The sequence below is a fragment of the Haemaphysalis longicornis genome, unplaced genomic scaffold (genome assembly GCF_048455015.1).
Source record: "Haemaphysalis longicornis isolate Haplotype H1 unplaced genomic scaffold, Haemaphysalis longicornis Haplotype H1 scaffold_10, whole genome shotgun sequence".
NCBI lineage: Eukaryota > Metazoa > Arthropoda > Arachnida > Ixodida > Ixodidae > Haemaphysalis > Haemaphysalis longicornis.
The window spans coordinates 67,600,769-67,623,702 of NW_027526204.1; the positions used below are offsets into that span (position 1 = coordinate 67,600,769).

At 48.0% G+C, this 22,934-nt stretch overlaps 1 protein-coding gene across 1 annotated transcript; it reads right to left on the reverse strand.

The window, feature by feature from the left end:
- Window positions 1–420: 420 nt before the first annotated feature.
- Window positions 421–22,074, reverse strand: LOC144158665 (uncharacterized). The gene is made up of 5 exons (XM_077689698.1): window positions 21,913–22,074; window positions 17,160–17,292; window positions 15,739–15,872; window positions 11,977–12,082; window positions 421–696 (listed from the first exon to the last, which is right to left on the reverse strand). The coding sequence occupies exons 1-5, from the start codon at window positions 21,983–21,985 to the stop codon at window positions 477–479; spliced, it is 666 nt and encodes a 221-aa protein (XP_077545824.1). The 5' UTR covers window positions 21,986–22,074; the 3' UTR covers window positions 421–476.
- Between the last annotated feature and the right edge of the window lie 860 nt (window positions 22,075–22,934).

Below are 22,934 nucleotides of genomic sequence, written 5' to 3' on the forward strand. Positions count from 1 at the left end.
TGAACTCGGTAAATTCAAATCGCCTTGCGTAAACCTTTAGCGTGTTTACCTTGGGATGAGCGCGACGGTACCGCAACAGCATGAGAGGTGAGCGGGAAAGCAAAGTGTGGCATTTCCTTGGCAAATGTCTACAAAGACTATCGTGTTTTGACGACATTGGCAACGAAAGCAGCAGATACGCGGCCAATTTTTTGCGTTGTCCAAATATAGATACACGTTCAAATGAATAACGCGTACCAATCAGCAAGAGACTTTTCGAAGGTGGGTTGTGAATCCAGATACCCTCATGCAGTCTAAATAGGTAACTGCAGACGGAAATGGAACCGGTGTTCTTGGCGCTTTCGTGGAAGCTACAATCTGAGGAAAAGGGGCTTAGCGGTGAAGTTCTATTGTGTACTTTCTTTTTCACGAACCAGTTACTGTGAACTTGGAAGTGCGCAAAAGCAACACATGATGCTTTTGGTGCACAGACTTTATTAACAACTTGTTTTCCATTGGGTAAGGACGAAGCCGAACACTCCAAAAACAATCGCATGCGACGCTGCAGTGCTTCCACTCCCGTTCCCGGTTCTATCACACATGTACACGTTTGACACGGCCCTGAAGTACCTGATAAAGATCGGTTTCTCGTGCTCATAAGCGCGCTTGCAATCCTGGAGACTTTCGTCGATGCATTTCAGTGATCCCAGGGAAAACCTGCGAGAAAGAAACATTATACGTTTTAAATACGATAGCCTTTCTTGGGCTACTTAAACGCAGAAATTTTGGTCTGTCGGTCTGTCTACCTGTCTGTGATTCGATTCAGCCACCCGGCCAAAGGGAAAAGAAAGGTGCGCAATTGTCTTATATACTCCAAGCCAAATCTCAACGTCTATGTCCGGTGTCAGTGTTCGTACTTGTCAACAGTGTTAAACAAGAAATAGTCATTACGCGAATATGAGGCAGCGTATCAATACATAAGTGATATTTGTAGTGTTTATTTATTAAACATTAATGGATGCTTGTTATTTGCGATAGCAAATGAAGGACTACATCGACTGCAGCAAAACCGTCGCCTGCTGGTGCCAGCGCTACCTCCTGCCGGCATTTAAATATTCAAACGGCAATAGGTACGAAAGGTTCCACTATAGTTGGGATTCAAGTTCGGCTTGGACCTCTCGTGGAGTACGGCAACGTGGTTCTATAAATGTTGTGGTACGGTGCCTCAATTCACGCGCGTTTCCGCCACACGGCAGCGCTGGCATCGAGGCATCTGACTTGCATTAGTGAACCGCGGTAAATTTGAATTGACATGACCAAACCTTTAGCATATTGTCACGTAGCCAAGGACGAAGCAGTTGTTTGGAAAAGAAACAAGTTTATTGGAGTGAACTTGTGCTCCCCTAACAACTGAAAAGAAGAATACAGAGACGGCGAAGCAGTGGTCAACAAAGTGACGTACGTGCGTCGGCGAGTGTCGCAGAATCGAATGCCCCGGCGTCTGCTCTGCAGGCTTTTTATCTTTTGGCGCGCGTGGTTCTGGAACCGTCGATTCGCATCGAGAACATTGTAGATGCAAGAAGATTATTCCGGGATGTTCACGTTAGATCGGAACGCTCTCCCTATCTGAACAGATAACACATGCGGCACAGAAAGAAAGAATCGAACACGCGCTTCCCTTGGCACGGAGATAACACAGACCGGCGCAGCCGGGCGGTAAAAGCAAAACACAAATAAACAAACCCAATGCATGGTTCGCGGCATTACCCCCCCTCTAAGAGTGCATCGACCCGATGCTAACATAAGCGACAGTCCGAAAATGAAAATAAAAGTTCGTCATCGTTCGTAGAAAGGTTTTAAGCGAACCACGTGGACGACTTCGGGCCGCGTACGTCGTCGTGATGTGCCGGAGTCACCATCGGGGATCACTTCGTAGGTAAGTTGGCCAACACGTCGCAGAATCTGGTAGGGTCCGAAATACCGTCGCAGAAGTTTCTCGCTCAGTCCGCGTCGTCGGATGGGAGTCCAAACCCACACACGATCCCCTGGTTGGTACTCGGCGTCTCGGCGTCGGAGGTTGTAGCGGCCGGCATCCACCAGCTGCTGGTCCCTTATACGAACTCGAGCGAGCTGGCGGGCCTCCTCCGCACGTTGAAGGTATCCTTGGACGTCGGCGTTGAGGTCGTCGTCTTCTACATGCGGAAGCATGGCGTCGAGCATCGTAGTCGGTCGTCTTCCGTAGACAAGCTCGAACGGTGTCATCTGCGTAGTTTCCTGCGTCGCTGTATTGTACGCAAACGTGACATACGGGAGGACTTCGTCCCAAGTCTTATGTTCAACGTCGACGTACATGGACAGCATATCCGCAATTGTCTTGTTCAGGCGTTCTGTTAGTCCGTTCGTTTGGGGGTGGTACGCCGTCGTTCTTCGGTGATCCGTGTTGCTGTAGCGTAAGATTCCTTGCATCAGCTCCGCGGTAAAGGCCGTTCCGCGGTCCGTGATTAGGACTTCAGGGGCTCCATGTCGCAGCACAACTTGGTTTATAAAGAACTTGGCGACTTCTTGTGCAGTCCCCCGCGGAAGAGCGGCGGTCTCTGCGTAGCGCGTCATGTAGTCTGTCGCTACGACAATCCACTTGTTCTCCGATCGTGACGTCGGGAACGGGCCTAGAAGGTCCATTCCAATTTGTTGAAAGGGCCTCCGCGGGACGGCGATCGGTTGTAGAAGTCCGGCGCGTCTTGTCGGCGGCGTTTTTCGTCGCTGGCAGTCCCGGCAACTCCGAACGTAGTGGGTGACGTCGGATGTAAGGCGGGGCCAGAAGTACTTCGCCTTAATTTTTGCAATAGTGCGAGCTGTGCCGAGATGTCCGGAAGACGGGTCGTCGTGGGACGCTTCCAAAATTTCGTCACGAAGGTCTGCGGGGATGACAAGTAGATAATTCGTTCTTGTTCCGGGGCTGAAATTCTTCTTCACGAGGACGGAGTTTCTGAGGCTGAATGCTGGTAAGTTACGCTTGAACGCTCTAGGCACGGCGACGTTTCGTCCTTCGAGGTAGTCGATCATTACTCGCAAGTCGGGGTCGGCACGCTGCTGGGCGGCTAGGTCGCTCTCCGTAACAACCCCGAAGAACGCACTGTCTTCATCGGAGTCTTGTGGTGGTGGGTCGACAGGGGCGCGGGACAGGCAGTCGGCGTCGGAGTGTTTCCTGCCGGATTTGTAGACGATTGTAATGTCGAACTCTTGCAGGCGCAAACTCCACCGCCCAAGACGGCCAGAGGGGTCCTTCAAATTGGCGAGCCAACACAGCGCATGGTGGTCTGTTACAACCTTGAACGGTCTGCCATACACGTATGGGCGAAATTTTGAAATGGCCCATATAATAGCCAGGCACTCTTTTTCGGAGGCAGAGTAGTTTTTCTCCTCCTTCGACAGACCACGGCTGGCATAGGCGATTACGTTTTCGCACCCGCTTTGTTTTTGGACAAGGACGGCACCCAAGCCTATATCACTGGCGTCCGTGTGTATTTCCGTTTCGGCGTTGTCGTCGAAATGAGCGAGCACGGGCGGGCTTTGCAGGTGTTTTTGCAGCTCGCAGAATGCCTTTTCTTGGTCGTCTTGCCAGCTGAAAGCGGTGCTATCTTTCGTCAAGCGCGTTAGCGGCTCTGCAATGCGTGCGAAGTTTGCGACGAAGCGCCGGTAGTATGCGCACAGTCCAAGAAATCTACGCACGCCCTTCTTATCTTTCGGCCTTGGGAAGTTCGCTATGGCTGAAGTTTTCGCCGGGTCAGGCAGGACTCCCGCGGCGTTGACGACATGGCCCAAAAACTTCAGTTCCTCGTACGCGAAGCGGCACTTTTCAGGCTTCAGCGTTAAACCCGACGTACGGATGGCCTCGAGCACAGACTGCAACCTTGCGAGGTGTTCGTCGAAAGTCCGGGAGAATACCACAACGTCGTCGAGGTATACGAGGCAGGTGTGCCACTTCAGGCCAGCTAGCACAGTGTCCATGACTCTTTGGAACGTTGCTGGTGCCGTGCATAGCCCAAACGGCATTACCTTGAACTCGTATAGGCCGTCCGGGGTTATGAATGCAGTCTTCTCTCGATCTCTCTCGTCCACTTCAATTTGCCAGTAGCCGGTCTTCAGGTCCATCGATGAGAAGTATCTCGCATGGCAGAGGTGGTCGAGGGCGTCGTCGATTCGTGGCAGGGGGTACACGTCCTTTTTGGTGATCTTGTTCAATCGCCGGTAGTCAACGCAGAACCTCAGTGTGCCGTCTTTTTTCTTCACGAGTACGACCGGCGCAGCCCACGGACTTTTCGATGGCTGTATAATGTCGTCGTTGAGCATGTCGTCGACTTGAGTCCGGATGGCTTCGCGCTCGTGGGAAGAGACGCGGTACGGTGACTGTCGGGTAGGTCGGGCTCCATCCTCGGTTATTATCCGGTGCTTCGCCAGAGGTGTTTGACGTAACTTTGAGTTCGACGAAAAACACTCGCTGTAGCGACGCAGCAAAGCCAATAACTTGTTCCTTTCTTCTTGCGGTAGCGCCGGATTCACGTCGAAGGGGTGCGGAAGCTTGAAGGTATCGTCGGGTGCGCGTTCAAAGTCGGCGACTGCTATCACGTCACTTGCTTGTTGCGTTTCTTCGACGAACGCAATTGCAGCGCCCTTGTTTAAATGCTGGTACTCCTCGGTGAAATTGGTGACCAAAACGTGGGATTTGCGCTGCTTAAACCGCGCAATGCCTCTTGCGACAGACACACCGCGGTCAAGAAGCAACCTTCGGTCACTCTCCACGATAGCGTCGACGTCGGGAGCAGCACCTTCACAGTAGACGGTGATCATCAAGCTTGCGCGGGGTGGCAGGGTGACGTGATCATCGGCGATCCTTACAGCTGCACGGTGTTCGGGGTTCGATTCCGGCGTCATGGAGTGGGCGGAGTGGGCGGCGGTACGGCCCCGCCGTACCGCCGCCCACTGTCACCCGCCCGACCCCCGGTAGCCCGAAACCAGACGCCGAGGAAGACGGACGTATGGCGAACTCCCGATAACCGTCCTCTGTGCTACCACTGCGGAGAGGCCGACCACATCTATCGTCGCTGCCCGTACAGGAGACTCGGACTGCGTGGTTTCTCCGTCGACGCACCACGCCCCCGACCCGGCCAGCGCCCTACCGAGATCGACGAATACCTGTCCAACACCAACCGAGGACCAGCCCGCTCACACCGATCGCCGTCGCCCTACCCAGCACCTCCACCAGATGTCACGTAGCCAAGGACGAAGCAGTTGTTTGGAAAAGAAACAAGTTTATTGGAGTGAACTTGTGCTCCCCTAACAACTGAAAAGAAGAATACAGAGACGGCGAAGCAGTGGTCAACAAAGTGACGTACGTGCGTCGGCGAGTGTCGCAGAATCGAATGCCCCGGCGTCTGCTCTGCAGGCTTTTTATCTTTTGGCGCGCGTGGTTCTGGAACCGTCGATTCGCATCGAGAACATTGTAGATGCAAGAAGATTATTCCGGGATGTTCACGTTAGATCGGAACGCTCTCCCTATCTGAACAGATAACACATGCGGCACAGAAAGAAAGAATCGAACACGCGCTTCCCTTGGCACGGAGATAACACAGACCGGCGCAGCCGGGCGGTAAAAGCAAAACACAAATAAACAAACCCAATGCATGGTTCGCGGCATCGTGGGAGGGACGAGACGGCCGACGAACAGCATGAGAAGTGAGTGGGAAAGACAAGGGACGCGTTTATTTGGCAGGGGCGCCACTCGACTATTGTTTTTCGGCGACATTTATAAAAAGAGCAGCCGATACGCAGCCCTTTTTGTAGCACTATTTTGTACATACGCACCAGCAGTTTCCTGACGATTTTTGAGTATTGCATGTACCTTCACCACAGGTGTGTCAGATGAGCGGGGAATATATTTTCACGTGCTATGTACAGGACGCTTCAAATGAGGGCAAAATCATGTATCGTGCTGCGGTCCATGCATCGCGTTTTCAGGTTTTGTCTTCTCTTTTGTTACGAGTGGAAGAAGTCACAGCGTGCTACTTGCTTGAAGCTGGCTATTAATATTACCCGACTATCTATTACGTGACAAATACGTGGCTTGGGAAACGCTTTCTCGATTCCTCGCTTGTCACGTACGATATATAAGGTGATTTCCAGTGTGAAGCAAACGTCGAGAACATTTACGCACGGTGCGCGCGTACAAACGGGATATTTTTACGTGTTTGTTCAAAGTTCTTCACGCTGGTTGAGACTATGAATAATAAATCTACCGTTATAAAGCTCAGAAAAATTCCGAAAAACTTGTGGCTTAGGTAAACGCGTTCGATTGATTGATTGAGTGTTTTAACGCGCCGACGCAACGCAGGCGATGAGGCGCGCCGTAGTGGAGGGCTCCGGATTAATTTTGACCACCTGGGGTTCTTTATCGTGCGCCGAAATCTCGTACACACGGGCGTTTTTGCTTTTCGCCTCCATCAGAAAAACGGCCGCCGCGGCCGGGAATCGAACCCGCGACCTCGTGCTCAGCAGCGCAACGCCTTAGCCACTGAGCCACCGCGGCGGGTGAGGTAAACGCGTTCACTGGTTCAAAACTATGAGCTTCAGGAATGCCCCAACGCGCTTGAAAACAGCTTGAACGCTTTGAATAGCTGGTCCTGTTCTAAGAAATTGCATCTTTAATTTTCTTTATTCCGTTTATGACAACACGAAATGTCAAACGCTATGCATAGAAACGCTTTTTAAATATAAAGAAACTCTGTGTTATGATTTGATATCGCATCAATTGTTTTTTGACCATTATCCTAATGCTTTGATGGCCAAGATAAAGTCTTTATACATAACTATTTTCCATTTGAATACATTGCGGGCTAATATTTGCCGAGTCAATAAGCGTAACTTTTTATTCGTGTGCATTATTTATTGTCCCCGTTCAGCTTTTGGCGCTTGTTTTTACTCAAGAGGAAAACAGTGTAGAAACACCGTGATGAAGTTCTAAGTACCTCGCATCGACACATTCATTCGTAGAAACACAGTGCCAGCTCCTCATTTCGTTCGAAGAGGAGGACTTCTGTTTGGTATGTGATTCTGATTGTGTGACAGATTTCAGTTACGAACTATATTAACTTCAGCCTTCAACGTCGCCCTCTCTGTCTTGCCCCTCCTGCCCCCCCTCCAAAAAAAAACTGCGAATTTCAATCTACCAATGCTCTCAAGACGGCCGGGCCGCACTTTAAATTTTCGACAAACTAAGCGCTTACTCTGAGGCTTCGTAATATTTATACTGTTTAGCAGTCAGAGTTAAGAGCCCATGTTGCAGAAATTCTGACGTAACTCGCGGTGTTGATATTCAACTCAAAAAATTTCCGCGCCTTCCCGCGAGGGGAACACGAGTAAATGCAGAGCATTGGGGGTCGTTAACGCCGCGGAAAGTCGCGTTAGGGTGGGTAGTTGGGTCGTAGTTGCGTTGGTGTTGGTTTGGGCTGGAGAGAGGAGAGTAAAGTCGCGTTAGGGTGGAGCGAGCGTCAACCAAGGAAGGAAGGAGCAACGCAGTGACTGAAGCACGAGCGACCGCTAGCCGCTTTATATTTGCAGCGCGCGCAGTAGAGGGAGAGCAGTACGGGGGGGGGAGAGCGCGCATGCGCAAGCAGCGCGCGCCCTTCCACGCCCCACCGCGTTGCTATCACGCACCTGTTACGCCGAGACACGGCCGGCCTGGAGGAGCGGCGAACGCGAAAGTGCGCGCCCGCCGCTCTACCAGCCCGGCCGTGCCCGAGACCACGACGGAGAGAACGGGCTGACTACGACGCATGCGCGCGACAGCTGCTGTTGAGAGAGAGGGGGGAAGGAGGAGAGGCGCACCTGCTGCGGACGCGGAGCTGTGGACGCCGTACGACGCAGGAAGAGGCGAGGCTAAGAAATGCTCTGCATTTAAAATCAGCCCAAGATGGTGATGGTTACTGGCTCTCCCTTTTGAATCGGGGCGTCGGTTGTCTGCAACCGACTTGCTTGTTTTATTCTACTTACATGCTCTACTCCTGCTAATCTAATAGATTTGGCTCCCCCTCTCTCTGCCTCCCCCCGGTTTTAAACTCCCATCATTTCCACCCCCCCTTTTTCCCCCCGGTGCTCTAAATTTTCTTCCGTATGATTACTCCGCCTCCGTACCCGTCCCTTCCCTACTTTTCTTCAACCACCACTCTAGTCGCCTCTTCGTCACCTCTATGGCCTTGAAGTTGAGGTTCTCCCTCGCACTAAATCCCAAAGCCTCCTCCGGCGTCGTTTCCCCCTAACCCCGCGGTGGTCCTATCTCGGCAGTCCCTGACAATATGGTCTATAGTTTTCCGATCCCTGCCGCAACATGCACGTTTCATTCTGCTGCCTGTAGATACCCGCGTATGCCCGGGGTGTGAGCCACCCCGCCCGGTGCTTCGAGGAGCAATGCACTGCCTCTCGTATTGCCATAGAAACCTTCCTTCCTTATTTCTAGTTGTTCTGTCCTATAAGTCTCCGGGGGTTTTCAGTTCCATTCTCTGTACCCAATTCGTCGTCTCTGCTACTTTTACGTGCATGCTTTTTAACTGCTGTTTATACCCCACCCTCCCCTACCGAATTTCTGCACGACTTTGTCAGCTGTCTTGTCCTCCGTCTCCACCGCGTGTCCATGGTCCTCATATAGAGATACTTAAACACCATTGCTGCCCATTTATCGCCCCCCATGTCACTAAGTCGCTCCTCAACCTCTGTCTTGCTCTGCACCTCCCTCGCCTCGAAAGACGACCTCCCCGTATCCCCCTGTACCGCTTAGTTTGTGCTGTGTGCCCCTAGGGCACGTCTGCCTACCGGCCTGTGATTTACACCCAGGCCAGCCTTGATCTTTGGTTTTATGCACAGAACCGAATTTCCGAAAGTTAATTCTGGTAGCATGACCCATTTCCAGACTACCCTTGCCACCTCGTATTTGTTGTAGCCCCAGAGACCTCTATGCTTCACTATAGCCGCGTTCAGTCTTCCTTTGGTCTTAAGGTGAGCGGCATGAGCCAGCGTGTAATCTTCACATGTCGTTTAGCCATACTGCAAGATATTTATACTCTTTCACCGGTGGTATATCTAGTTGTTTCACTAATACTGTTTTGTGCTTCGCGCGGTCGTTCAACACCATGATCCTCTATTTTTCTCGGCGAAAGGATATGCCTAGGTGCGGCGCTTTTTCACCGCATATATCCATCAAATCCTGCATACTTATCCGGTTGTCCGCCATCAACAATATGTCGTCTGCATACATTAGTCCCGAAACCTGTTGTTCCACCACCTGCCCGTTTTTCATGTAGGATAGGTCGAACCCCGCCGTGCTGACTTCTAGCTTCCTTTCTAACCCCGCCATGTAGATCATGAACAGCAGCGGAGAGAGAGGACATCTTTGTTTCAAACCCTTGTAGGTGTATGCAGGCCTATTGTATGTTATCCCTCACACTATTTGAACTTGGTTCTCCCGCTATAGCTCCCTGAGTAAGCTAGCGAATTCGGCCCCAACTCCCACGTCCTCCGGGATACTCCTTAGCCGCCCCCTGTCTATTTATCATACGCCGCTTTAATTTCCAGAAATGCTAGCCACAAACGCCGGTTTTGCATCTTCGCCACCTATATGCATTGGCTTACTACAAATAAGTTGTCCTCTAGTTTTCTGTTTTTTTTTTAAACACATTTTGAATTTCCCCTAATATCCTATTTTCTTCTACCCACTGCTCTAGTTCGAACTTCACTACCTGCATTGCTAACCTGTACAGCACTGACGGGACGGTTACTGGCCCATACGAGCTTGGGTTTGTCCTGACTCCTTTGCCCTTGTACACCAAGTTCATCCTGCTCATTTGCCACGCGGCCGGTATTGCCTTTTCTTCTATCCTTGTTCTTATGGCTTGCAGTAGCTTTCCCTTGCTCTTTGGTCCTAACTGGTTAATCAACTCCATCGGTATCCATGCGTGCCTGCCGCGGTATTCTTGGGGACCTTTTCCTCTGCTCTTTTCCATTTCAGCTTGTCCCCATATATCTCCAAACATTTCGGCCTACCCGCTGCGACATCTCTGTGTCGCCGCGGTGCCTCTTCATCCACCTTACAGAACTTCTCCGTGATGATTTCATGAAGATATGCCAATGCTTCCTCTCCCTTGAGCAGCTGCCCGTGCTCGTTTTCTATATTACCACCTTCTGTGGGACTCGTGCAAAAGGTCTGTAGCGCCACCTTTCGGTGCCCACTGAAACCCCACGTAGGGAGAGGCGCTGCTCCAAAAAACGACGCGACGCGCCAGCAGAAACGGAAGATGTAAACGCATGGACGAAAGACACCTTCAGAGAGGCTTCTCTTGGCACTGGGGCATTGGGAGAAGGGTGGAGGAAGTGGTATAATATTTTCGTGTTCGTCAGAAGCCACTGGCGACAGCGCCCCAGCAACGGCGCCAAAAAAGGCCCACCGAGGCCCTACGTCACTGTGCAGCCCAGTAGGTAGCCAATGGTCTGCAGGTAGAGATGAATCAGACTGCAGTAGAGTGAGCGAAGGCGGAGGAGGTGGCGCTTGCGCGCAAGATACAATGAAGACAGGGCGGCCTCCAAAAATAGTGTTACCGGCTTCAGTAGAACTGGCGTGAGGGCCTCTGCTAAGCTTTTCTTTCCTCCGTGAATTTCACCTCTGGCAAGGTTTTCGCGCGCTGCGAACGGAGCTGATAACGTTATCGCACGCCTACAGGCAATTTCTAACTTCTGTTGTTTGTTTGCACTTTTGGCAACTTCCTCCGAGCAAGTGTTGAGGGCTATGGGTAGCTCAGTATTTTATTCGTGCTTTCCTTTGCGCCAGGAATAGTTGAAGTTAGCATTTCTTTTTACCTCGCTAGTGAGGCCCCTTTCGAGAAATATATTCCTTTATCGCCTGTGTGTCTTTTCATTACTAAACCGTGTGTTTCACGCTGTTTCGTTCGATGATGTGCCTACTTGCCCAACTGCAAACCATATCATCTGTCGCACATATCAATCCATGACCAGCTGCGTTTCTTGGCATTTCGGGATAATTACCGACCAGTTATACCACCCCAGTGATACATCTATCGTTAACCTTTCTTAGGCTAAATCATCGTTTAGCGCTTCAGATACAAGACCATGGATGTAACAGACAAGGTACGGTTTTTTGACGCCCTTCGTCTGGTTTTCAGTGCGCTTAACGATGACTTAGCATGAAGTTCCAGCTAAGCCGTGCCCATAAGTTGCCAATTTCTCATGCTAGTAATGAAGCATTTTGTGGCAGCGACAGCGTCGATGAAGCTTCATTTGTTTTCCGTTAGTCGAAGCACGTGTGCATCCCACAGCCTTATAAGGCACGCGTTAGATGAGAAAGTAGGGATCAAGGATTGGTGGTACACCACAAGCGACATAAAATGCACGATGTGTTGCTTTCATTACACAGTGAAAACCGCAGCAGCAAAGCACGAGTTGGCTACTGTGTTTCACAGTCTCAAACCTCTCCCATTGGAAACGGTACGGCGTGACACTTCTCCGCGCATTTGATTATTCCTGGTCAATTCTTCCATTCTGTTATTTAGGCGAGGGCCGAGCCAACTTACCAGACATCAATAGATCTATGACCTAACTTACCTTATTTTCGTACACAACGAATGTTTCAGAGCAGTCTTTCTCGACATTCCCTTTGGGGAATATCAGAAATAGAAAAAACTAAGCATGCTCAATTAGCTCCTTTTGTAGTCAAATAAACTGTCAGCTCTTAGGAATTTTACTTTGAGACTTCCATTAGCTGCTAGAATCGAGAGCACTTCATAAAAAATTTATTCCTAGAATTACTTTGTAATTACACAACATTGTTGCGAATAGAAAACTTTGTCTTTCAGCTGTACTGCAAAAATTGTTACAAAATTCACCTCAATTCAAAACGAAAAATTTCATATTGTTATATACTGATACGAGTCTACTTACTTGCACCAGTAGTCTCGAGGGTTGGAGCCTACTGGTTGATCCCGCGGGGTGCCCACGCACTTGTCTGTCTTTTCGTTGGCAATGCAACTGGCGATCCTTACGAACCCTGCAAATTTTGCGGAGCAAGAAAAACGTTTATTAGATTATTCTTACCGTACCCCGGCCGGTTGACCACTGACGTCGTCAATGCTGCCATCATCATGAACAGCTAACCAATCTACGTTTCTTGCTCGTGTGCTCCAGCGCAAAAGGACATTGATAGCATGTGCATGGTGAAGACCAAAGATGTAGTAATTCAGATGACACACATGAGATACGGTGAGCATAAATCTTTTTAACCAAGTGCTGTCACTGCGAAAATTATTGGATTAGGACCGCGTTGAAAGCGGAAATTGATTATGAACAAGAGAGGTTATCATAGTTTAAAGTGGACAAAGTATTCACACGGTGGCAATGGCAGACCCAACAAAGCTGCGTGCGGAGAACTGCTTTTCCGTCGTAGTTGAATGCGCTGGGCGTAATGCCCAAATTCACTTTTGCTTCTCGTATCACAGCCTGGGCAGCAGTTTCGTCAAGGGGCCATACAGACAAAATATAAATTTGGTTCATCCGACTCTGCTATGTGCAGACTACAATTGCACCAATTTTATCCCACTCTTCAAAAAATAACGTGAATTTTAAATTCCCGTGATTTGGCGACAGATCACCAGTCACCGAACAAAATAATGTTACATCACGTAATCTTGTTTGCGCCATTGGTAACCTCCGGCCTAAGCCTTCACCAAGAAACATGGCTTGACGATTGGAGCGTGACATCTAGTTCCCTTTTTTTTCGTGTCATTTGCATGTTAACGTGCTGCTAAAACACTGTTAAAACATTATTTTGCTCGCCCATAGAACTTCACTCGTGCTCGTGCACTGTTACGACAATGTGGCACAAAATTTTGGCTTTAAAACGTTTCTCACGTTTCTTTTTAAAAAAGGTCCTTCGTGGCTGGAATAGAGATGAGTGACTCAACAGAGGCTGTTTTTGTTGCTATTAGAACCGCCTTTTAACTGTTCTGTCAGCGTGACCGAGAACAGTTTTAATTTGTGAAGATAGCAGAATTGAGTGTTGTAGTAGCGGAACACTGTTGGGTACTGAGAAGAAAAGGAGGATTGGAAATGGGGTGTAGTAGGAAAGGAGTACAAAAGGAAGGACTCAGACAAGCCGGAGGAGGCCTGAGATTCGAGGGAGGAATATGAGGGGGAAAAGTAGAGAGGAAAATGAGAATTCGCCATTTGTGGTTGCATTAGACGGCAGGGGAGGTAACGAGGAGGGAGGGGTTGAAAAAGACGGCACTCTGTAAACTTTCAAGCTCGCCGTAATTTAGGTGAGGGGTCGGCAAACTTTTGAGCTGCAGGGCCCAGTTGCATGAACCCAGCACGTCAGAGGTCGGGACGGGAAATGGGGTGGGGGGAAGCGGGGTGGGGCAATTTGCAGTCCGACAGACAGACGGACAGACAAAGAACGTTATTCATGCCCTGACAAACTGCCCTGGACCGCCCTTTTCAGGGGGAGTCTGGCAGTCGTGGGTCGCTCCCCACGCGGGGATCGGAATGCTGTGGCCCTCCACCCGCTCGCATGCCTTCTGGATAGCCCGAAGCTGAACCGAAAGGTCGCCGCTCTTAATTGCTTCCTCACAATCCTGTTTGGTGACCACTGCGTCGCGTAACGCAGGACACTGCCAAATCATGAGTTAGTGATCAGTGCGCCTCTCCGCAGTCCGGACAGTACGGTTCTATGTTGGCGACAAGTGACTAAACCGGCCCCTCGAAGGGGAAGATCTCGTTAGAAGCATCCTGAATGCCGGCGATTGCGGTGGAATGAGGTGAGGGCGAGGAAGGAGAAAAGTCCTCCAAAAGAGTTGATTATGACCAAAAGAGTTGATAATGAGGCGCGAACTGGCGGAAGGTGAGGAACGAGTAGCTGTACCTCCCGGCGACCCTGCCTGCGAATTCACCGGGACCACTGTGATGAGTAAAACCTCGCAGGCGATCCTGAGCAAACTCAATAGCGTTGGCAAGATGGTGATATTCGTTGGCGCCCATGTGGCCGGGAACCATTTTATAGTGCGGAATCCGGCAGCGCCTTCGCTGCCGAGGATGGCCGCTGCCTCCCGCGAGATAAGAGCCCGAGGAGAAATCTCTAGCTGCAGACCGCGAATCTATGAAGATATTTGGCGCGATGGGTCTTTCATTGCTACAGCAATAACGATTTCCTCAGCCACCGTTGCCGATACCTTTGTAACTGAGGCAGAACATAGGAGTTTGCCACTGTGGTTGACTGAAGCGACTGCGAAGCTGTCGGAGCGCTCGTACTGGGCTGCATCGACAAAGATCGCGAGTTCCGGACTCTGCAACGGAGGTCAATAAAGAGCGGGCCCGAACTAGGCGGCGCCCTACATTTTAATGCGGATTGATATTTCTTGGAAGCGGATGTACTATAAGCGTATTTATGATCGAGGGCGATAGAGTCACTTTATGCTCGTTAGACTCCTTAAGACCGCAACTAATGTCTTACAGGTGCGCCTACTAGCACGCGAGGACGATAGACGCACGACCTGAGCCGTCTTCTGGGCCTCAATGACCTCCAAGAAGGAATTGTTTATGCTTTTCCGCATTGGTGAATCGAATTTGGCCTCCTCCGTTTTGGACCTGTGCAGCGCCGAAGCGAATTAAATAATGTGGCTCATAAGAAACGCATGGTAGAGCCGAAGGAGATTGCTCTACCCTGCGGTTAGAGACTCTGAGTATGAGCCTAATTATGTCATTGGAGGCCGCTATATACGCCGCCACCTTGTACGATCCTTCGCTTATACGAATCTGTTGGATCCCAGCGCATCCGTTTGCATTCTTCGTCGCTGGTGTGGAAATGACTAAAATATTCTGGACGACGTTAGGGCAAACGATGACACCCTCGGTCTCCGCCGGGGGTAGAGCAGCCGCCATGGCAAGAGCTTGTGCGAGCCTAATTTGGCTTACTTTTCTGACGTCCAGTCCCTCCCTCGGCCTGACGATAATTCCTTTCTGGTCCTTCGGTAACCGGGGGAGCCTAGATGCGGTGGCGAGGCGCTTCATTGCGCCTTGAGGGGCTGCCGTGCGGCGATGTCTCTTCAGGCCCACGTGCCATGAGGCCAGGGGGCGCCGACCAGTGCGGACCTGGAAGCTTCGGCTTCCGCTTCTGTAAATGTTTTCGGTCGACGTTTGTGGTCCCTGTGGCTAAATTGTGCATCACTTGCCGTCTGTTATTCTGAGGATCATGGTGATACCATACATTCTTCAGTGAGTGGTCCTTTTGGCGAAGTATCGGAACTTTACTCCTGAAGCACGCGCCGACTCAGCGCACCCTAAAAGGGTAGGCCTCAGGTTGGCGGCGGGGCGTGGGTAGGCTTAGCCCTAACCCGGTGAAGTGGGGCGCCATGCCCGACGTTGAGATGGTGATGGGAAAGGAAATCTCTCGCGAAGAAGCGAATAGCACGGATTTGAAGATTTCACTTGACAGGAACAAGAACGCTCGTATAGGAACGCCAGTTTCGACGGGCAACGCATCATTTTGCAAGCAAACACAAAGAAATCAGCGAATGGGCAATATGTCATTATACCTGACAATAATCGAGCCACATATTACTGCCCCGAGGGCCGCATGCAGCCGGGGGCCGCAGGTTGCTGACCTCTGTTCATAGCTTTAATTGTGTCTTAAAATACATTTTGCCTCCTTACCTTTAATTTCGTCTTTGTTGCACACTATGCTTCGAATTGCGCCGTAACCTCCTTCGGATCGCTTGAATTGATCCTGGAAACCCTGAGGGCAATTGTTGATGGCTTGCATGCAGGGTGAGGTTTCGCTCACATCACTGAAATAAAGTTTTTAAAAGCAGGGCTTAGCGAGGAGCATAGTCCGATTTTTACGCTAACAACCCTGATAACTACGTGATAACGAACTTGGTGTTCTGGAGTAAGCCGCAGGTGCGCACAAGATCAAGCCTAAAGAGTTCTCGTATTTTACCGGCAGCCTTAAGAAGAGAAATGGAACTGTGTTGTTAAGGCCTTTTATTGACCCAACCTATTTTGGACACGTCTTTTTCTACCTCTGAGCACGGGCGCACTGATACGGGTTGGTTCAATATCATTCCCTCCGATGGCCTTATTAGGAATGCTCGCCGAAGTTTAACACATAAAATACTCTTGTCGTTCATGCATAGTCTTTCATAAGGATGTTTAATAAAATTAAAAATGAACTAACGCAATTCCGGAGACTAAGGTCAGTAGAAAGCTGGGGGCCATGTTGAAGTGTGGCTCTTAAAATAAAGGTACACTTCTCATGCAAGTGGTTTACTAAAAGCAGGTGAATATCATTAGGGCTGGTGTGCTTATATATTATAAGGTGAAAGACTTAATCGGTTTTCACGACTAATTTGCTGGTCCGCTGCGTTTCAGGGAGCTGTAGATTGGTCGTGTGTAGTGTTCGCCGCGTCAACAGTGAAATCTTAGAAGCAACTACAGCACCGCAATTGGTGGTCTGTACTGAGGGGTTCTGAATACTTGCGATTGTAAAGTGGCTACTAATAAACGCTTTATTCACAGTGCTACAATTTGTTTTGTAGAAAAATTGTCCGTGACGGCAATAAATTTTTTTTTCATGGTTCCTTCTCGCTCAAACAAAAAGCGAAGCCAGGCTAAATCCAGATTGCAATATTTGATTTTTCAAACAAAACTTACACACTTCCAGATAATTCTAACGGAAAGTCTCTTTTTACCAAAAATCGCTGCGGAAAACACTCTTACTTTTTTTATGGTGGCAAACTTTTTCTATACCCATTGTCAACGCTGGATGGGCCAACAAATCCTGATAACCGACAACGACATACGCTAGACACCAACCAGAGTTAGATGCAAACTATACAATGAGCTGGACTGTCACTCCTGTTTAGGTTTTCGAATGCTGGCGGAAATACTGAATAATCACAGCTAGTTGGGTGCAATACAGTTAAAAATAACACGCTCTGTATATGATATTGAGTTCAAAAATTATTTTCACAGCGAACACTGTTCCCAGCAACAACACAACCGGGAACTTTATACAGACACGTTTCTGCGTGATAATATACTGGCATGCATACAGGAAGTAACGGAAGGCCTACCTGCAAATTAGATCGTACGCCGTTTCGTTGTAGCTTCCGTCCGTTTGTGGTTTCAGTTCTTTCCGAAACAGCAAGGAGGTGTAGTCTTGGTAGCAGCGGTATACGTTTACAGCATTGCACACACCAGTGTCTCCTGAACAAAAACAAAGTCAATGAAAAATTTTACTGTTCAACAACGACAAGCAATGCCACGTGACCTTGACGCATACTGGAATTTCTAGTTTTGCGTGACAAACGCACGCCATTCCATATCTGTTGGTCTCGGAAGAAATGCTACTACACACGCGAACGAGGCTACCATAAAACTTCTGGTGCGTCTGAAAATATAATCAGAAAATGCTGTCACTTCTGTATACGTCTGGTATCAGCATTCGAAAAGGTGGTTCATTGGTCCGACGACCTAACCGAAAACCGAAATACAATGTTCGTTCGCAGCTACAGGAGGAGATATTCAGTTTTTAAATTAGGTACCTTATATAGCATTGTTTCGCAATGTTCTGGTTCTTTTCAACGTATCTTTTGATACGTTCGCTGTCAGAACAGAGTGATAGAAGTATTTAACAATAGTTTTTACTTGGGAAAGAACATTTTGACCAAGTTGCTATATACTTGAACTGATTTACCACTGAAATCATGGTTCAGTGCTGAAACAATAAGTTTTTAGTTTCCTTTACGCATAAAGCCAATTTTGAATGCAGAATAATTATGTGACACGTAGTATCCACTTTTTTAGAAATTTCGGCAATGATATGAGTAGTCGACATCACAACTTTCCCTTCACGATGTATACGAAACCTGTTGCCACACTTAGGGTATCATCTGGTACAAGAAGTACTACGCCGAAGTAATGATTTTGTAATCGAAACGCTGCTTTGCCTTACGGCGCCAGTGCGCCTCTACATGGCTTCCCTTTAGCTCCCCTCCAGGGCCACACTGCGCCTTACTGGAAAAAAGCCTTGCATTCCACGAGCCATTCTGGCAAATGTGAATGTTCGAAGACCAACACTAATGGTACTTGTGACATTGTGGGAACATGGTCGTCAGTACCACAGCGCGCTTCCCTTCTCACGAGTATACGTAACCCTGAAATGTAACACGCACTTCTTGTCGAAACAGGGCGAGAAAGGGGTTTGAAGCTGACTGTTCGAAAGCAGACAAATATCCCACTGTGTACAGCAACTTGCAAGCGTTTTAGATGGAAATTATGTTCGCTTTGTGACAAAGATCTTGCTTTGTTTGACATTGCCACGGTACACAGCACTGCCTACTATAAACAATACTATAAAAACAATACTATAGTAACCTCATTGCAAAAGCAAAGCGGAACTCGAAAGAGATCTGGCGAATAATAACTCTATCCCGAAAAAGCAACAACCTTGTATTAAATGGCCCGATTCAGCCATTTCAGGCTGTGGTACTTCACGTCTACGTGAGATGTTTAACGAATTTTTTAATGTCCGGAACCAGTTTTCGTCGAATAATAATGACAAAGACCATAACCCTATTTTCCCCGCTCCGATTCATAATAATTTTGCTTTCGAAGAAATTACAGAGGAGGAAATAGTACAAATAACAAAAGAGATGCCAGGAAATACAGCAGTTGGTGCTGATGAAATTACAGTGCATGTACTAAAAGAGAACACTGACATAATGTGCCATCCTTTAGAAAAATTTTTACCAGACATTTCTAACAGAAACTTACCCGGAAGCACTTAAAACTGGGAGGGTAACGCCTATATCTAAGCAGATGCCCCGAATAACATCGCAAATTACCGTCGCATAACAATGTTGTCTTGCATAAACATTCTTTTTGAAAAATTAGTACCTAAAAAAATTATAAGATATATTCAAAAATATAATATTTTGAGCCAAAATCAACACGGTTTCGCAAACTTATTCTACAGCAACGGCTGCGCACTCAGTCACAGAAGTAATTTGCCATGCGCTTAACAACAAGAAATTTGCTTTAGGCATATTGTTAGATGAAGAAAAGCATTTGACTCTGTAAATCATAAAATTCCCCTCACTAAGATAGAACGCTATGAGTTTCGAGGGCCAGCCATAAAATTTTTCAGAAGTTACTTAACTAAGAGCCAACAATTTGTGCAGGTAGGTCTAGATAAGTCATCAGTAAAACATGTACCCAACGGAGTACCACAGGGCTTTGTTTAGCACCAATACTTTTTTTCCCTCGTTATTAATGATTACCCTAGCTTCCTGTATAAAGCGCAAGCTGCCTTATATGCAGACAATACCGCTGTCATTGTTACACATCCGTCACTGAATGAAATTCAGACACTTTGAAATAAAGAACTAAAGTATACACTTAAGTGATTCAATGCGAACAAGCTCTTGTTAAATATTAAAAAAAACTAAATTTGTTTTGTTCTCCTCGAACCGTAAAAAAGGACCGAAAGTGTGTTCCTTAAACATTCTACGGATAGAAATCGACCAGGTTGACCAGTACAAATATTTGGAAATAACTCTAGAACCTTCCCTTCGCTGGGCACCACATATGGAAGAATTAAGTCGGAAACTAGCTCAGGGATGTTACACGCTAATTAAGGCAAAGGCCATTTTAATAAAGAAACCTTACGAATAATCTATTTTAGTGCTTTTCATTGTCACATAACCTATTGTATAGAGTCATGGGGATTCACATATGCATCATATCAAGCACACATAAACATTCTTCAAAAAAGAGCCTTAAGAATAATGGTATCATCTTCAAGGACTTTACCCTCCGCACCAATTTTTAAGGAACATAGCATAATACCTTTTAACCTAGTTCGTGACTACATAACGGCCCTTGTCGTTAACAGATTTTTCACTCTGAACACACCTTACACGTCATCACTTTTTTATTGCCTTGGCGTGATACGCGACATGCCTGCCATAACAACCTCAATTTCGCGAAAGTGTACAATGTATATGGCCGTCAGCTATCCTGGAGGCATTATGTACAAACACCATTTTATAATGGGTCCGTAATAGCCTTTTCGGCTAAGGACCCAGATGCATCATTCAGAGTTTTGTTATGTATCTTTTGAAATAGAGCATATTCTTCTTCTCCTTTTCATATTTCAATTAACAAATTACAAACTTCAAGGCAACTTAGATGGTTTGTTAGGGCTACCCGTTAGATGATTTATTTAGGGCTACGCGGTACCCTATAAAATGACACTATTGTGGCAGCAAGCATACATAAGCTACGGCACTGTTCCTACACAATATTTGCACAGGTTATCGCGTATAATCTGATGGAACTCTCGACGATGAACACGATAGGCTTCATGTGCAAATGTCGGCTATGACCTGGATGTACCGCTCTGTTGAGCCCGGTTCCGGATAATTGGCCAGCCTCGTTCCGTGACATTTTGCGACTTCGCTACGAAGTTGCACACTAAGCTGCTTTTCAACCAACACAAAGGGGAATTCGAATTGATTTTACCGATTTGTGCAGGCAAGCTTCTCTCACCAATAGAGCTACGCTGCCTGTTATTGTACGAGCGCACTGTTATCCTGGTGGCAGTAAAACGTCCTGTCGCCTTTTCGTCGGTGCTTTTCTTTAAAGGCTATCCAATGCAACATTTTTGCGCAAAACGGGCCTTTAAACGAAGTGTGGTCATTTAGATGAAGGCAGTTGTATACTTAACCCGATCGGCTGGGCGCACTAATCCCAACCACACTGCTTTAAATTTCGATTGATTGTTTGTTTATGCCTTTAGGCGCCGTTATTCGATCAACTCAGAGTTTGGGTTAGTTTTCCTTTGTTTACCGTAAATTATTTCCCCAAAAATTTTTCATTGCATTATCTGTATGATCTTTTTCTGTGTACATATCGACAGGCATACATTAGGTCAAAAATCCTTTCGAAGAATGCAGTTTTATGGCATGTATTTTAGGTAGAGAAAAACGTTACCCTAAAATTGCGCCGCTTGCAATATTCGTTACTAAGAACAGCCTAAGAGAGTACAAAGTCTACAAACAAAGATGAACAATTTCTTATGTTACAGCACCTCCTGGCTGTCATGTATGCTCACTTCTGCTCGGGTCATTGCAGAATGGTTGCCTGGCCCATTTCGGCCTACTGCAGGCAGTTCTCATGACTCACAAAACTCCCAAGAAATGTATGCGGCTGTGACCTCTTTTTCTGTTTAGATTTTTTCAAACACCAAGGATCGCAATTTACTTTCTGGATCTATTCCAGCAACACACCAAAAAGTTGTTCTTGTTGCGGTCAATTAGTTACTACTACTGCTCGTCCTGTTACAGTTACAGCTATTTGAATTACGCTTGACAGAGGCGCTGCTGCCAGTAGCACTGGTGATACTGTTTATGGGCACCGCTCGTGCATTCCCTTTATTTTAGAGTAAACCTGATTCCACTGTTGGTTCCACTGCTACTGATATTGCAACTGTCGCATCAGATGATGCACTAATAAACGTAAACTTTTCCGCTCTTTGCCCTGTGCGCTATTAGTAATAAACCATCACTACAAAATACTTATGCTACTGTCTCTCCTAAGAACTGACTTCCCAGAGCCACAATATACATTTCCAATACAATGTCATTCTTCACATTCTGCCAGTATTCCTTCTGTGCAAAGAAAGCACACGCCCAGCATTTAAAACCATGCGTTTCATCTGCTTCAGCAATCTCGTCACTGTGGCCAAACGCTTCTATTACATTCACTTTTTACAGTTTCTAGTGCATATTACAAGAACGTGGAAGAGACAGTGCCCAAAATTACCTTGAGCATCCGCCACACGGGGAGCCAGCGCCAAAGCGCAGCCGAAGATCACCGTCAACACGTACGATCCCATGGCCTGTATGAGAGGCTCCTTTCGATGCGACCGTCACAGCATGAAGTGTAACTTTGTTCTGGTCGAGTTCCGGCGACAATTTATGTGCGGCGGACGGGTGCGGTGACGACAGCAGAGTGCTTCCTCTGTCGGGCCTCGGCAACGTCACAGGTTGTCGCTGACAGGAAGTCAGCGCCCACGGTCGTGTCGTACTCTTAGTACAATCCGTATTTGCCGCGTGCTCTCCTACGTGTTATTATTCGGATACCATGGGGTTTCCGTACTCCTTTCGGGGAATGTGCCCTCTTTGCGGTGGCGGTATAATGCCCGGTCCTGCGAGGGTAACTACCATGAAAACGTGTTCATTCAGCGTAGCAAGCAAACACTCCCATTTCCTTGTTATTTCATTTCATAGCATCTGTGACGTGTGCGAGCACAACATCTTAGCACATTTAGCGTGTGCACCTCTGAATTCAATAACAGGTCTCACTTCGCCTGTAATTCTAGAAGTATTTCTTAGGATGCTGAACGGGCGATTGCATATGTAGGGCCTCCCCGAAGCACCTGCCCTCACTGCGGGCTGTCCGAGATCAGCTTCCGAGGCCTTCTTGGGGGTTAGGGCGAAAGAAGGTGATAACCGTTGAGGTGTCTTAAACGTACGCACAAAACGCCCTGTCCTGGTGAGAACTGCTTGTTCCGCTGAAAACTTCCTATTTTGACCATGGGCCTACGTTATTAGCGGGCACAGTGTTTAGGTTGTTCAGCAACGTTGGGCTGCTAGAGCCCCCAACCCCACTTTTCGTGGTTTCGTCGAGAGTGACTTGGTTGAAAGAGTGGAATGCCAAAATGCCCCTGCAGTGACGGCATGTCCATGGAGGCCACATATCTAGATTAGCTGCGAAATAAGGTTCACCCACCCTAATAAGGCTCGGAGGACCAAGTACGGTCGGCCCATGTGTAGGCCGTTTCA

Excerpts from the sequence above, each read along its gene's own strand:
- LOC144158665 (XM_077689698.1), bottom strand. The coding sequence starts at position 21,985 with ATGGGATCGTACGTGTTGACGGTGATCTTCGGCTGCGCTTTGGCGCTG. Across the intron at positions 15,873-17,159 it reads GCGTACGATCTAATTTGCAG|TGATGTGAGCGAAACCTCAC; the intron begins GTAGGCCTTCCG and ends ACTTTATTTCAG. Across the intron at positions 12,083-15,738 it reads CAACAAAGACGAAATTAAAG|GGTTCGTAAGGATCGCCAGT; the intron begins GTAAGGAGGCAA and ends CAAAATTTGCAG.